The sequence below is a fragment of the Centropristis striata genome, chromosome 8, assembly GCF_030273125.1.
Source record: "Centropristis striata isolate RG_2023a ecotype Rhode Island chromosome 8, C.striata_1.0, whole genome shotgun sequence".
NCBI classification, from domain to species: domain Eukaryota; kingdom Metazoa; phylum Chordata; class Actinopteri; order Perciformes; family Serranidae; genus Centropristis; species Centropristis striata.
In genome coordinates this window covers 11,290,313-11,302,950 of record NC_081524.1, presented here as the reverse complement: position 1 = coordinate 11,302,950, position 12,638 = coordinate 11,290,313, and the positions used below count along the sequence as shown (strand labels likewise).

General features: G+C 39.3%; 2 protein-coding genes across 4 annotated transcripts in view; one reads left to right on the top strand and one right to left on the bottom strand.

Annotated features, from left to right (window-relative positions):
• ttyh1 (tweety family member 1) overlaps positions 1-4,931 on the top strand; it is a 33,515-nt gene extending 28,584 nt beyond the window's left edge. Inside the window, exons 13-15 of one of the 3 annotated variants that reach the window (XM_059340049.1) lie at positions 240-407; positions 1,986-2,064; positions 3,816-4,931. In XM_059340049.1, coding sequence (XP_059196032.1) covers positions 240-407; positions 1,986-2,064; positions 3,816-3,899 — 331 coding nt within the window. In that variant the 3' untranslated portion in view covers positions 3,900-4,931. The remainder of the gene's footprint in view (positions 1-239; positions 408-1,985; positions 2,065-3,815) is intronic. The other 2 variants (XM_059340051.1, XM_059340050.1) reach the window with 2 other exon arrangements.
• Positions 4,932-5,043: 112 nt separating this feature from the next.
• On the bottom strand, positions 5,044-11,999 carry josd2 (Josephin domain containing 2). The gene is made up of 5 exons (XM_059340118.1): positions 11,546-11,999; positions 11,162-11,290; positions 9,002-9,127; positions 6,816-7,010; positions 5,044-6,428 (listed from the first exon to the last, which is right to left on the bottom strand). Exons 2-5 carry the CDS (start codon positions 11,281-11,283, stop codon positions 6,317-6,319), a joined length of 555 nt encoding a protein of 184 aa, XP_059196101.1. The 5' UTR covers positions 11,284-11,290; positions 11,546-11,999; the 3' UTR covers positions 5,044-6,316.
• Between the last annotated feature and the right edge of the window lie 639 nt (positions 12,000-12,638).

The following is a 12,638-nucleotide window of genomic DNA, read 5'->3' as shown; positions in this document are numbered from 1 at the left end:
TAGATATGTTATTTTTTCTCCACAACCATCTGGCAACCCATAGAAATTATATTGCGACCCCCTTGGGGCCCCCGATCCCCAGGTTGAAAACCGCTGGTCTAACAAATCACGAAGAGCTACAGAGAGAAGCATGAAGTTAGACGTGTTGTTAGACGAACTATAAGAATGAAGACGCAGTGGTATTCATCACTCCTCTGCTCACACGTGTCCCTCTCTGTCTCTTTCATGGACGACGACAGCGAATCAGAGGAGTACGAAGACTCGGACAGCGAGAGTGAGGACCCCTTCACCTCCCATCAGGCACGTAGACAGACGGCCTCGGGGTCTCAGCGAGGGGCCATGGCCCCCTTCTATAATTACCCGGGGGCCGGGTGGACACCCCCCTTTTCTAGCGCGCCGCCCTTACCGTGAGTAACACAGACACTCAGACACACAGACAGACAGACAGAACGTCCCAGATGTTGCAGGAGGAGGAAGAGGAGGTTGCTCTTAGATACAGTTTTGGCATCAAGCTTGTGTTTCTATGTCCAGATCTGTACCTATGGGCAACTTTCACACTGAAGCCCCCGAGATCAGGGATGTAAAAGGTCCAGGATGTACACAGAGTACACTGAAATAACACATAGAGACTGATGGAGACATTTTTCTGCACACACATAGTATTTTTGGTGAAAAGATCACAGATTTCCCCCTCACAACACTATTCATGACATGCACACCAGATGTTTCACACCTAGCATTACTCCAGTGTAGTGAAAGTGCAGTCCAGTCAGCTAGGTTCACACACTTTTGTCTCTAAGTAGACACGTAGTCCAAATCCACAGAGCTGTCAGGTTAAGCACATGCATTGCAGACAGACACACAGACAGGTCAATATGGACTACAGTGTAGGCAGAGAAACAGACACAACTCCAGAGGTCTGTCTGTCTGTCTGTGTGTCTGTCTATCCGTCTGTCGAGTGTTTCAGGACAGACGATGTAGGCCGATCGGTCATTTTTTACAGATCTTGTCTCAAATGGCGTCCTGTCTCCTAAACAGTAGTAGAGTACTGCTGTGTTGGGGGGAGGGTGTCATTGACGAGGCCGCGTTCGTAAATACTCCGGCGATGTGAGGCTCAGGTTGACTCTAGGTAACCCCACCCCAACCCCCCAACCCCCAAACCCCAACCCCCCCCTCCCTCCCTCCTCACTCACTCTCATCTGTCTCCTCACTGTGACGTCCAAATCTCTCAAGTTATCTCTCTGCATCTGTCCTCTGCTCTTTATCATCCCTTCCCTTTTTCCTTTTCGCTTCTCTTTCAATTTTCTCATCTTATTATATTTTTCCCTTTTCTCCCCTCACTGATGTTTCCAAGCTTAGTCAGAGCTCTGAGAAACCTAATCGTGGACTATGTAACTCCCTATTCTAATGCCAGCTGACCATCTTGACTCCTCCCATATTTCATATTACCACAGAAATGCGAGGACTGAACCAAACTGTCAAGGCTCAGAAAACTCAGCTAGCACAAAAAAAAAAAAAAAAACAGTCCACTCCTCTTTAAAGCTTGGGATTGCTTTAAAAGCTTTCTGGGGTTTATCATGCAGATAAACAGATTCATTAGGAAAACAACATCACGGCTGAAATGGGCCTGGTGAGTCACACCCAGCTCTAAATGCATGTAATTGCAGATTATTGTATAAATCCTGCAGTGCATCACCAGTCAGGAGTGGACTGTACGCCTGCTGCTGCTGCTCTCAGTGCCTTGCGTAGTACCAGTAGTACTAATACCTACTAGTTCTACTGTGTTTTTCCGCACTATATTTCTAACCGCTCTTTCTCCTTCTTTCCTGTTACCTGTCCTTGGCTCCCGTCACCCCGCGGCCCCCCCCCCGTCCCGTCCCGTCTGTCTTTCTCAATGTGTCTCACCCCTGTTTCCCTCTCTCCTTCATCCTCCGTTCCTCCTCTCCCTCTCTCTTCTGTCCTTGTCTCTTTCTATCTCTATACAGGACTCCAAACGTTTCCTCCAATGGCAACCCTGGCTATGAGAGCCTACCCCTGACTGACAGGCAGTCCCCACCCCCCTCTGTGAGTTCCTCTGTACTTGTGACGCCATCGCTATCTGTGCCATTTGATCATTTGCTGCTAGTGCACACGCTCGCTTTAATAATCAGTAGCAAACGGACTAACATGGTGACCTCGCAGGACCCTGGGGGCTGGGCTTTTCTTCTTTTTCTCTTTTTTAAATGCTGCAAAAACATGAACCAAAAAAAAATTCACTGTTCCTGGTTTACTTGTACATAACTCTTTGTTACTAACAGAAATTAAAAGCTCTTTATGTGTTATTATCACTCTCTGACCATTATATAGACCAACTTCCCTTAAATTAATATTAAAGGAATATTTAGTGTGAAATTGGCATCTCATGATCGTCAACTGAGGAAGACTATATATATATGTACTATATATACATATGACCACACTGTTATCACATGACTAAACTTACAGTCTCATGACAACTGAGAAACCTCAAACTACTGTGGTGAAACTGAAAGCTTAAAAAACAACAACTTGTAAGAGGAGCTGACAACATCAAGCTCTAAAATAACTATAACCTAAAGTTCAATTAATTATTAATTTACCATGTAATAATGTTACAAGGTTCTTTTTATACTTTTGTTAAACGATTTTAAGCCCCTTTAAATAATGATAATTTAAGGGATTTTGAATTCATATTACTGATAATTTAACTAACGGCAATTAACTTCAATTAGAAATAATAAAATAATATCTACAGTTTTATTTCTTAGTTTCTCTTGTTCAGACAAGGTAAGTAGGAGATGTTTTTACCTACAAAAAGACACGTCACAGCGATCAGCTGACACCTCTGAAGAAGACTGAAGTTGTCAGTCGAAACATGTCAGGTAAAAACATCTCCTACTTACCTTGTCTGAACAAAAGAAACTAAGAAATAATATTCAGAAGCAGACAAAATGAAATTGCTGGAAATAATATCTACAGTTATGGAAAAAAATATTAGACCATTGGTTTCTTCAATTTCTTGTTCATTTAGTGCCTGGCACAACTAAAGGTACATTTGTTTGGACAAATATAATAATAACAAAAAAATAGCTCATAGTCATTTCCATGTTTTCCTTGATAATAACCAAAATCATTATCAAGAAAACCATAGGAAATGGCTAGATATCAGCTCTTAAATTAAACTCTTATGAGCTATTTTTGTTGTTATCATTATATTTGTCCAAAACAAATGTACCTTTAGTTGTACCAGACATTAAAATGAACAATAAAGCAAGGAGAAAACAAGTGTGGTCTATTTTTTTCCCCATGACTATAGGTCCTCTTAATAGTTTTTTTTTTAAGCTTTCAGCTGCATCGTATGGTCAGTGGAAAGAGTTTTCTCAGTTGTCATGAGAAATTCAGTCGCATCTCATGGTCTTCTTCAGCAGATGAAGTCTTGAGTTGCAACCCTCTCACCTCCAATTTATCACATGACCATAACGCTGTCTTGTGCTGACAGTTTCCATGACAAAAAAGCATTTAGGAAGATCATAAAATGCAGCTGGAATCTGGGTAAAGATAGTAAGTGGATCTTGATTTAAAATAATGAACATATTGAGAGCTGCATTACAGTATTCTAGACTGCTCAAACATATTAAATCCTGTTGGTCAGATAGTGAATAAAACACACTGTCTTTTACTCTTTATCTGATCACGTGTGTGACTAACTGATCATGTTCTCCTCTCTTTTACTTTCTCTCCTGTGGACCATCTCGTCGTCTCTACTATTGCCCTCTCCGTCTGTTCTGGGCGTACAGTACTCTCCCAGCATGCTGACTGGTTACGGGGGAAGTCAATCACACCCCAACCCCGCCCATTCGAGGAACCTGTATTCACGTTGATTATTATTTTTTTGTTAGGAAATGTATAGAAAAAAAAATGTTTAGTTTTCATATGAATGGACACTTTACTGAAACGAAAAAGAAACTAATCTAAATAAAATGAATGCTAGGTGTGAATTCAAAGTGCGTAACGTCAGTACCACTGAATATTATTATTATTATTGTTATCATTATGAATATTAGAAGCACTTAAAAGAAACAGGTCCAAATGGACTGTTGATATAACCGACAATGATAATGCTGGTATATGGTTGTGAAAAGCTACGAACCAAGTGGACTTGGTCTAAATTCTTTCCCCTCGTCTGTCCAAGCTCTGTGTAAACTGTGAACAGTGGTGAGGCAAGTCAGAATGGTATTGACGTTACTACGTTGTAGTTTTATATTCTTAAATGTATCAGTACCACCAATTTTATTTTTAAGTTTTTATATAAATATTGTTGTAGAAAAGCACTGGCACGTAGCAACAAGACACATTTTTTTCTGTGAATGGTTATGCAGTTCCCTCACCTGGTATCATGTTTTTTTATTATTACTTTTTATAGGTGGCAATTCTGTATTTTCCTTGTATTACCTTATGGTATTCTGTATATCTCACTGTCTATAATATCTGAATAATCATGAACATTTGGTCTTATATAAAAGAGAAAAAAAATACTCGAGGGCTACAAAGACCCTGTTTTAATGATTGAATGGAGAACTACAACTGCCACTCAAGTCTTGAGAGTGGAGAACTACAAATCCCATGCAACGACAGCAGGTACATAGCAATATGATTCTTGCTACTGGTGCTGCAGTAGCCCTACCGTAACTAGCAATAATAACTATGTATAGCATTGGGTTTCTGAGATCTCTCCAAGATGTTTTGTGTATATATGGTCTGGTATGTTGGAGATTTCATTGAATCCCCCTTCCTCGCCAACTGACCTTGTTAACCCTTGAATTGAGTTTGTATGGTTATCAATGCTCCTTTTGAATGGCATCCTTTTACACTCAAGAGTCTAATATAAATAAAAATAACTTCAATAACCTTCAGCTGGTCTTCATCGTGTCTACAAGTCAGTGCAACTGAAGTAACCGTAACACTTTCTAGATGTGATCTTCATATAGTGTTACTAAAATAACAAATAAAATGCTTTACAAGAGATTCATAGTCAAAACAAGAGGTCAAAGTTTAATATAAATAAGCTTCACTAATATGAACCTCTGAACTTCGGCTTATGTGTGAGTTAGTCACTAGTGTGTACCAGAGACAGCACTCCTATTATTTTGGATATGCATAGATCAATAGGAGACAAAATACAAACATAAAGGTTACATACAGTCACAGAACCAGTGTTTTTGCATGTTAAGAGTTATTTAAAACTAATCCAGAATAGTGTACTTTATATACCTGGATTTTTTTTTAGATTTAAAATAAAATGAAATGCTATATCTGTGTGAAACTCAACCTGTAGAGACCTGATACCTTGATGAAATGGATAATGGAAATGGATGCGTTATCACACATCGATAACGTCACTTTGACAAAAAAAAAGGGCTCACAATGTTAATTTTGATGGATTACAGATCTCAACCACATTTCAAATCTCTACAAATTGATTTCTTTTTAAACTGAAGCTAAATGAGAGGAAGACAAAGGCAGCTTGGAGGAGAACAAAACACATTTAAAGATCTAAATGAACCGTGGCACGCTATGAAAAATGGAAAGCGCTTTCTGGTAAATGAAAACATGCAAAGACACCGGTGGTCCTTCAATGCCTCACCAGGTGATGCCTTTACAGTATCTGTGTGAACACACAAACAGACAAACAGTGCCAACAAATCTAACCGCAGTGCATAGAAGGTTTACAACAATTGTTGTGGGAAGAGATGGTGCATTCAGGTGCTGCTTGATAACTGATCCTTTCTGACATTTGTTCAAAGAGTACATACTGATCTGATTTTGGTGACTTGATCGTAAAAGTCTAGGACAGTTAAACTAACCAAATAGTCTAATAATCCTTATGGTTGTCATGCACAAACACTGCAATCCTTCTACGATAAAACAGTGATAGTTCAGTCATATGTCACAACTCAAATATCATCAAACAAGCCCACAGTTGCTCAGACTTTGTTATCTTAAACGCACCTTCCCAGTGTTAAAAACAACTGTACTAAAAGAAGAACAAAGCAGATACATGGGTCATACCGGAGCAAAAGCTTCTACAGCTGTTACAATCAAAACAGTTCTTCGTGTCAGGAGTAAACGCCATCTCTGCTTCTCTTTGGAATTTCCTCTGTGTGTAGATATTAAATGTATTTTAGTGCATTCCCTGAAGAGTGTTCTGTAATGAGGTTTTTGTTTTTTAAAAAAAAGTCTGCCATTTTCCCAGAGGAGTTTTTTTTCTCCATGCTATGCAAAGGTATGTCCCAAGACATCACTTCTTGGGGATGTCAGAGTTCAGCCACGAACCGTCCTCCTCCACCTCCCGCCGGACCACCAGGAGCATCTCTGCCACATCCTGAGAAAGCTGTTCGCTGAGAAATGTGCTGAAAGAGAAAACAAGGAGATAAAAGGTTAGAATGACATGAATACAGACAGAAGACAGATCACTAGAGTGCAGTGCTCTAACACAAACAAACAGTGAGGTAAGCCCCATGTGACTGCTCATATGGGGTGACTCACTCGCTGAGACAGAAATCAAGCAGCACGCCAAAGCCACACACACACACACACACACACACACACACACACACACACACACACACACACACACACACACACACACACACACACACACACACACACACACACACACACACACACACACACACACACACACACACACACACACACACACACACACACACACACACACACACACACACGTCCCTGCTCTAGCGTGACATTTGAAAGATGTGAATGCAGATTCTCACCGTAGTTCTGCTTCTCCCCCGATACAGACGGGACTCTTCAGTTTGGAGTCCAGGTTGTAGTACTGACCGTTGACTTGGCGAACCGCGAGCCAGTGCCGCCGTCTGAGTGGAAGGGACACGATCCCCAGAGATACTCGTGATGGGACATTAAGAATAAAACCCTGGACCTTTGACATGCAGAGGCTCTGAACCGTCCTGTATTTTTTTTAAAGGGAAAAAAGGAAGTATTAAAAATGACTTCTTATCTATGGTTATAGACTATAGCCACTTAAGCTGGAGATGGTTAGGAGTGTGAGTAAAAAGCAAATAATGTCTCTTATTACTGTCTAGGGCTGGGCAATATGGACCAAAAGTCATATCCCGATACATTTAAGCTGAGAATCGATATATATCCCACTATTTTTATCGCAAAATGAGAGCAAATGTTCAGTCAAAGCCAAAGCCAAACATGACATGTAACAAGTAGTTTTATTGAAACCGTTTATTTAAGTGAACATAAATACTGTATGACAAGATTTTTTAATCAAAGCTCCATAAAGTGCACATTCAAATAAAAATGTATCTTAAATAAAAATAGCCTATGAAATAAAATAGGCCAATCTTTTTCTGAATTAAATATATTCATATGAGAGAAGAATAATGAACAATACAAAAAAACGAACTATGACAAACCTAGTAAGGGCAGCATTTATATATAAAGAACGTCATTTTTTTTAACTATATTGATATATGCGATATGGTCTAATTCCATATCACATTTAAAAATGTATCGATATATTTTTTACATCGATATATCGCCCAGCCCTATTACTGTCAAGAAACTTGGTGGAAGTTTCGTATGTGCCAAGAAAGAACCCAATCGATCCAGAGTTGGATACTCAAATTATTTTTCCACGACATTTAACATTGCAAGATAGGGCACTTGTGGTGTCATAATAATTAGAAAAATTTGTTCCTGACTGGGAAAACTCATGTGACCACCCCTCATGTCATAACAACACCTCAGACACTCAGTAACAATTTCATGGCTTACCTTTGCTCTCTCTGAACAGCTATCAATGTGTTGTTTAAATGCTCTGAGTAAGAAAATACAACACATCTTATAGCGTCCATGTTGCATTACGATTTAAAGCTCCTGAACACACTGAAGTCGGTAGAACTTCTACCAAACTCTGGACATGGGACCATGTGAGTAGCACCTGAATGCCTCAGTGGCCTCAGTAGAGTCTAGTTTACAGTATGACGTGCCTTGGGGTTGCATTGCATGATTGTAGGGAAACTGTGTTTTCTGCATCCTGGCTGAGAGTTAAAAAGAATGCATTTATTCTCTAATTTAGGCTATGTTTACACAAGGACGGTCTGAACAGAAGACGCAAAAGTGGTGTCGCGTCTTTACTTTTTATTCCTCGTTTAGACGAGCATTTTCGGGAGAAAATCTGCGTGCATACGGTGACGCAAAAGTGTGTGAATTGGATTGTATGCAGCCAGTCGGTAAAGGCGCTTAAAGCGATAAGAGCATCTTTGGGCATGCAGAAGTTTTCACGCCACACATTTTCATCAGCTACTCCTTCCACAAAGTTCTCCACCATCCACTAGATCTCCCAGGTCTCGTTCACAGCCGTCTGGCTTGCCTCCGACGAATTGCTGCATCCAAAATGTGATAGAGGTAATTACAGATCCTTCTCTGTTCACTAATACTATCTGTACATATCCTGTACATTTGGTGGAAAGACTCCTGTAAGTTTATTAGAGCTGCCAGAGCAGCTTGAAGGTCCGACGCATGGAAATAATCCCACGTTTGTTTATTTTCCTGTACTGGAGCATGTATGTGACGTAAACACATACGTGACATAAGCAGATCTGAGCAGAGTTTTGTGTCTTGTCAGTGTAGACGACACGCTACGGAGGAGCGGATTTAACTTTTCCACTATGGAGGGTGGTTACAGATTTTTGCGTCTTTAAGCCCCCAAAACGCCGTCACCGTCTAAACGAAAGGCACTTCCGATAAAATATTTTGTCGTTTTTACCCACAAGCGTCCTCGCTTAGTGTTAATCTTTAAGTGTGTACAAACTGAGAAACATAAGCCTTGATAATGCAAAGTACATTGGAAAGTAATGTGTATTTTGTGATGGACTGTCAGTCAGTGCAGTAAAGCTGGAATTTTGTAACAGTGTGTCTCACTCACCTGCGTTTGTCCCACCACACTGCAGCCAGTTCCCGGCTCTGTAGTGCCGCCATGATGACGTTGACATCATAGTTTCCTGTACCTAACACTGAGCGATGAGGGTTCACCACACACTGTGGAGCCAGCCTGCACGTAGAGAGCAACAGAAAGACAGAGCATTTTAGAGGAAAATCGACCTCTTATTAAGTTAAGATCTGTTTCAAACTTGGCCGTCTTTTTTGCATGAAGACCTTCACACCCATCTCACTATCTGTGGTGATGTAACCAAGATAAGGCTACATATTTTTTTCAGAACTGCCCTACATTTGAATACAACTCATGTGTTCATAACAACCTAGAGACAAGTTTCTGTGCGTCAATAAAGTCACAGGGTTTACTTCAGGAAATTCTTTAACTTAGGTCACAAGCTACCAGATCATGAATCATCTTGTTTCATAGTGAATTAGGTTAGTAAATGACGAAATGCATTGCCTTTTGCAGTGTGAAATTGTACCAAGACAGTTCTTCCCTGAAGGTTAATGTTATATTTCACAAAACGCTGTAAGAAATCCAGAAGTAGTGATAACTTTATAGTAAGCTGACCATCTCCTAAAGTGCCAATAATTTAAATCTTGATGCTGTGGATTTCCAGACTTGAAAAAACAGAGTGATTTATGTTTGGGGTTTGATTCCCTGTTAAAACATCCATCCGTAGAAGTGATTTTTATCAAACACGCTGTTAACCAGCATTACAGCTATATCTGAAACTAGATTAAGATGTCAATCTGCCTCAACATCTGCATGTTATTCCATAATTCAGCCACAAAGTGTACTCTTTGCAAACCTTTAAAAAAAATCTAAATGTGTTTTATTTATTAGTGAGGGTATGCTAGCAGTAGGCTAGATTTTCAAATGTATTTTTGTGAACCCACATGCATAAAGATAAAATCTTTGCCCGGAGCGAAACCAAGACTGAAGCAGTCCTCTCTGCAGCATTAGTTATGCCAGACTGTGGTAATATTGCATGTTAACATTGGTTTCGTGACTGGCAAACTTTAAAAAAACATTCTAGACAGTAGAGCTGCAACAATTTGTCTTACCGAAAAATAGATTTCCTGCTTTATGTCATATTAAAATGAATATATTTAGGTTTTAGATGAACAAAAAAAAAAAAAGGGATCACCTTAACTGGAGAAAGACGATGTTCACTATTTTCTCATATTTTATAGATCCAAACGATCAGTCAAGTACATGACAACTATAAGTAACAGCATCACTGGACAGAAAGCAGACGCTGTGCAGATACAACCAGCTGCTGCATAACAGGTATGTTTGGATAGGGAAACTGTGTATCCAAATGATGGAGTACTATATCATCACCCTGTTAGAATAATCGCCTAACTCATTTTTTCAAGTATTGCAGGAAACACAAAAAACTTCACCAAAAGTGTAACATATGACATTTATTGATCATTTCACTCATGCCAATGCATAGTAATAACATTGTGTGTAAATTATGTAACTTAAGAGAAATAAATGACTTAGGCAATTTTTTTGAACATACCTTTGTGACTTAAGCAAGATATGGTAACACTTTATTTTGAAGGTGTCTACATAAGAGTCACAAAAGCCTGTCAGAAACATGACATGACAAGTATCATGAGCATTAATGTCACTTCAAAGTGTCATTAATGTTCATGACACATCCCATGTCATGTTTATGACACGCTCATGTGACTCTTATATAGACACCTTCAAAATAAAGTGTTACCATATCTTGCTTAAGTCACAAAGGCATGTTCAAAAAATTGCCTAAGGCATAATAAATCCGCTTAAGTCACACACTTGACATAGGCCATTATCTTAAAGGGGTAAAATCACATGATCTGATCAACTGAGGATGTAGGCGATTTTACCATATGTGTCTGGCGTCCTGAGGAGATGATTTAGGCAAAAAAAACAACAACAATTTGACAAAAAAATGACTTAGGCGATTATTTTAACAGTGTGACGAGGGCTGAGGTCAGTTAATGGGACTATGGGTCATTACTCTGTCCGGGGACAGTTTACAAGCAACACCCTTGTTGTTCACTAATGTCTTTTGGAGTCATACTTTTTGGTTGATGTAAAGTAGCTAAATTTATTTTTTCTTAACGACTCATCCTCCACCCGTTGCCCTACCGTTTGCAGATGTCGTCGGCTGTCTCCTTGGTGAACACCCGCTCCTGGAGCACGTTGTTGAGGGCATGGATTGCGCACAGCTCCAACCGTTGTTTCTCATGAAACACTTCTCCTTCGCTCATACTAAAGCTAAACACACAGAAGCACACAGAGGAAGAATGAAAGCACCGTTACCAGATGAACACCAGCTGTAATGTCACACAGTTAGCTGGGCAGCTATCGCTGCAGCACAGTTTTCAGTCCATTCAGGCTAACGATAACTTAAAAGTCGTTAGCTTACAACTGTCACAGCCTGCTGATTAGACTCCGTGTCTGGTTGCTGGCAGCAAAACAGCTGCAAAGTGAACTATTATTAATCGACAAAAGCTACATGAAGCTACTGACCTGCTGATAAAGCGTTTCCCCGTTAAATAAAAAAGAGATGCTGGAGTCTGACAGCTACATCCAGAAACCGGAAGCAGATCCGTTGTTTTTGTTGTGATGATGTCGATGTTGTTGTTGTGCAGCTGTCACGCCCATTTACAGTATTCACAGCCGCACTGGAGCAAGACAAACCGTCTTTTTAATTGTTGATTGATTGTGTTTAGTTGAAAATAGGGTAAAAAATAAACGTCAAAGGAAAGTTATCCCCTTGGATACGGATCAAACGTTCCCAGTCGAACACGGTGGACATTGTGTTAAAGCGCCCTCTCGTGCTCATCCCGGGTATTGATGTTTGTGGTGGTTGGTTATAATTTTAGGTCTAAAAAACAGATTCTAGCTTATTTAAAACGTTTATTGTGTCTATTTATCCATCAAAGAGTGTATGGATTGCCTCTACCTAAATACAATAACTTTTAAATTCACAGTCCATATTACAGTAGGCCCTATATATGTTATAACATGATACAAAACAATAAAACAAAATGCAAATACAAAACTGTGGTCAAAACAAAAACAAAAATTATGAAATTGTGAAACAAAGATTAAGATTTAAATATATATAGGTATACAGTCATGGAAAATATTATTATTAGACCAACCTTGTTTTCTTCAATTTCTTGTTCATTTTAATGCCTGGTACAACTGAAGGTAATTTTTTTGGACAAATATAATGATAACAACAAAAATAGCTCATAATAGTTTAGTATAAGAGCTGATATCTAGTCATTTTCCATGGTTTTCTTGACAATGATTTGATATATTATTATTATTATATATACACTCTAAAGGAATTTTAAATGACTAGATGGCTGCACTGTAAAAGAAAAATGCATGGAAAATCCACAGTGTTTTACTGGGTTTGTACACAGTAAAGTACTGTATACACTTTCACAGTAGAACACAGCATATTAAATAAAAAATTGCAATCCTCACAGTACCCAGTTATGGTCATCTTTCTCACATAGAGTTATACATGAGGCTCTATTTGCATGTAGAGAGTAGGCTATATCATAATGCAAAAAATCCATTTATGACCAGTGATTTTAGAAATACA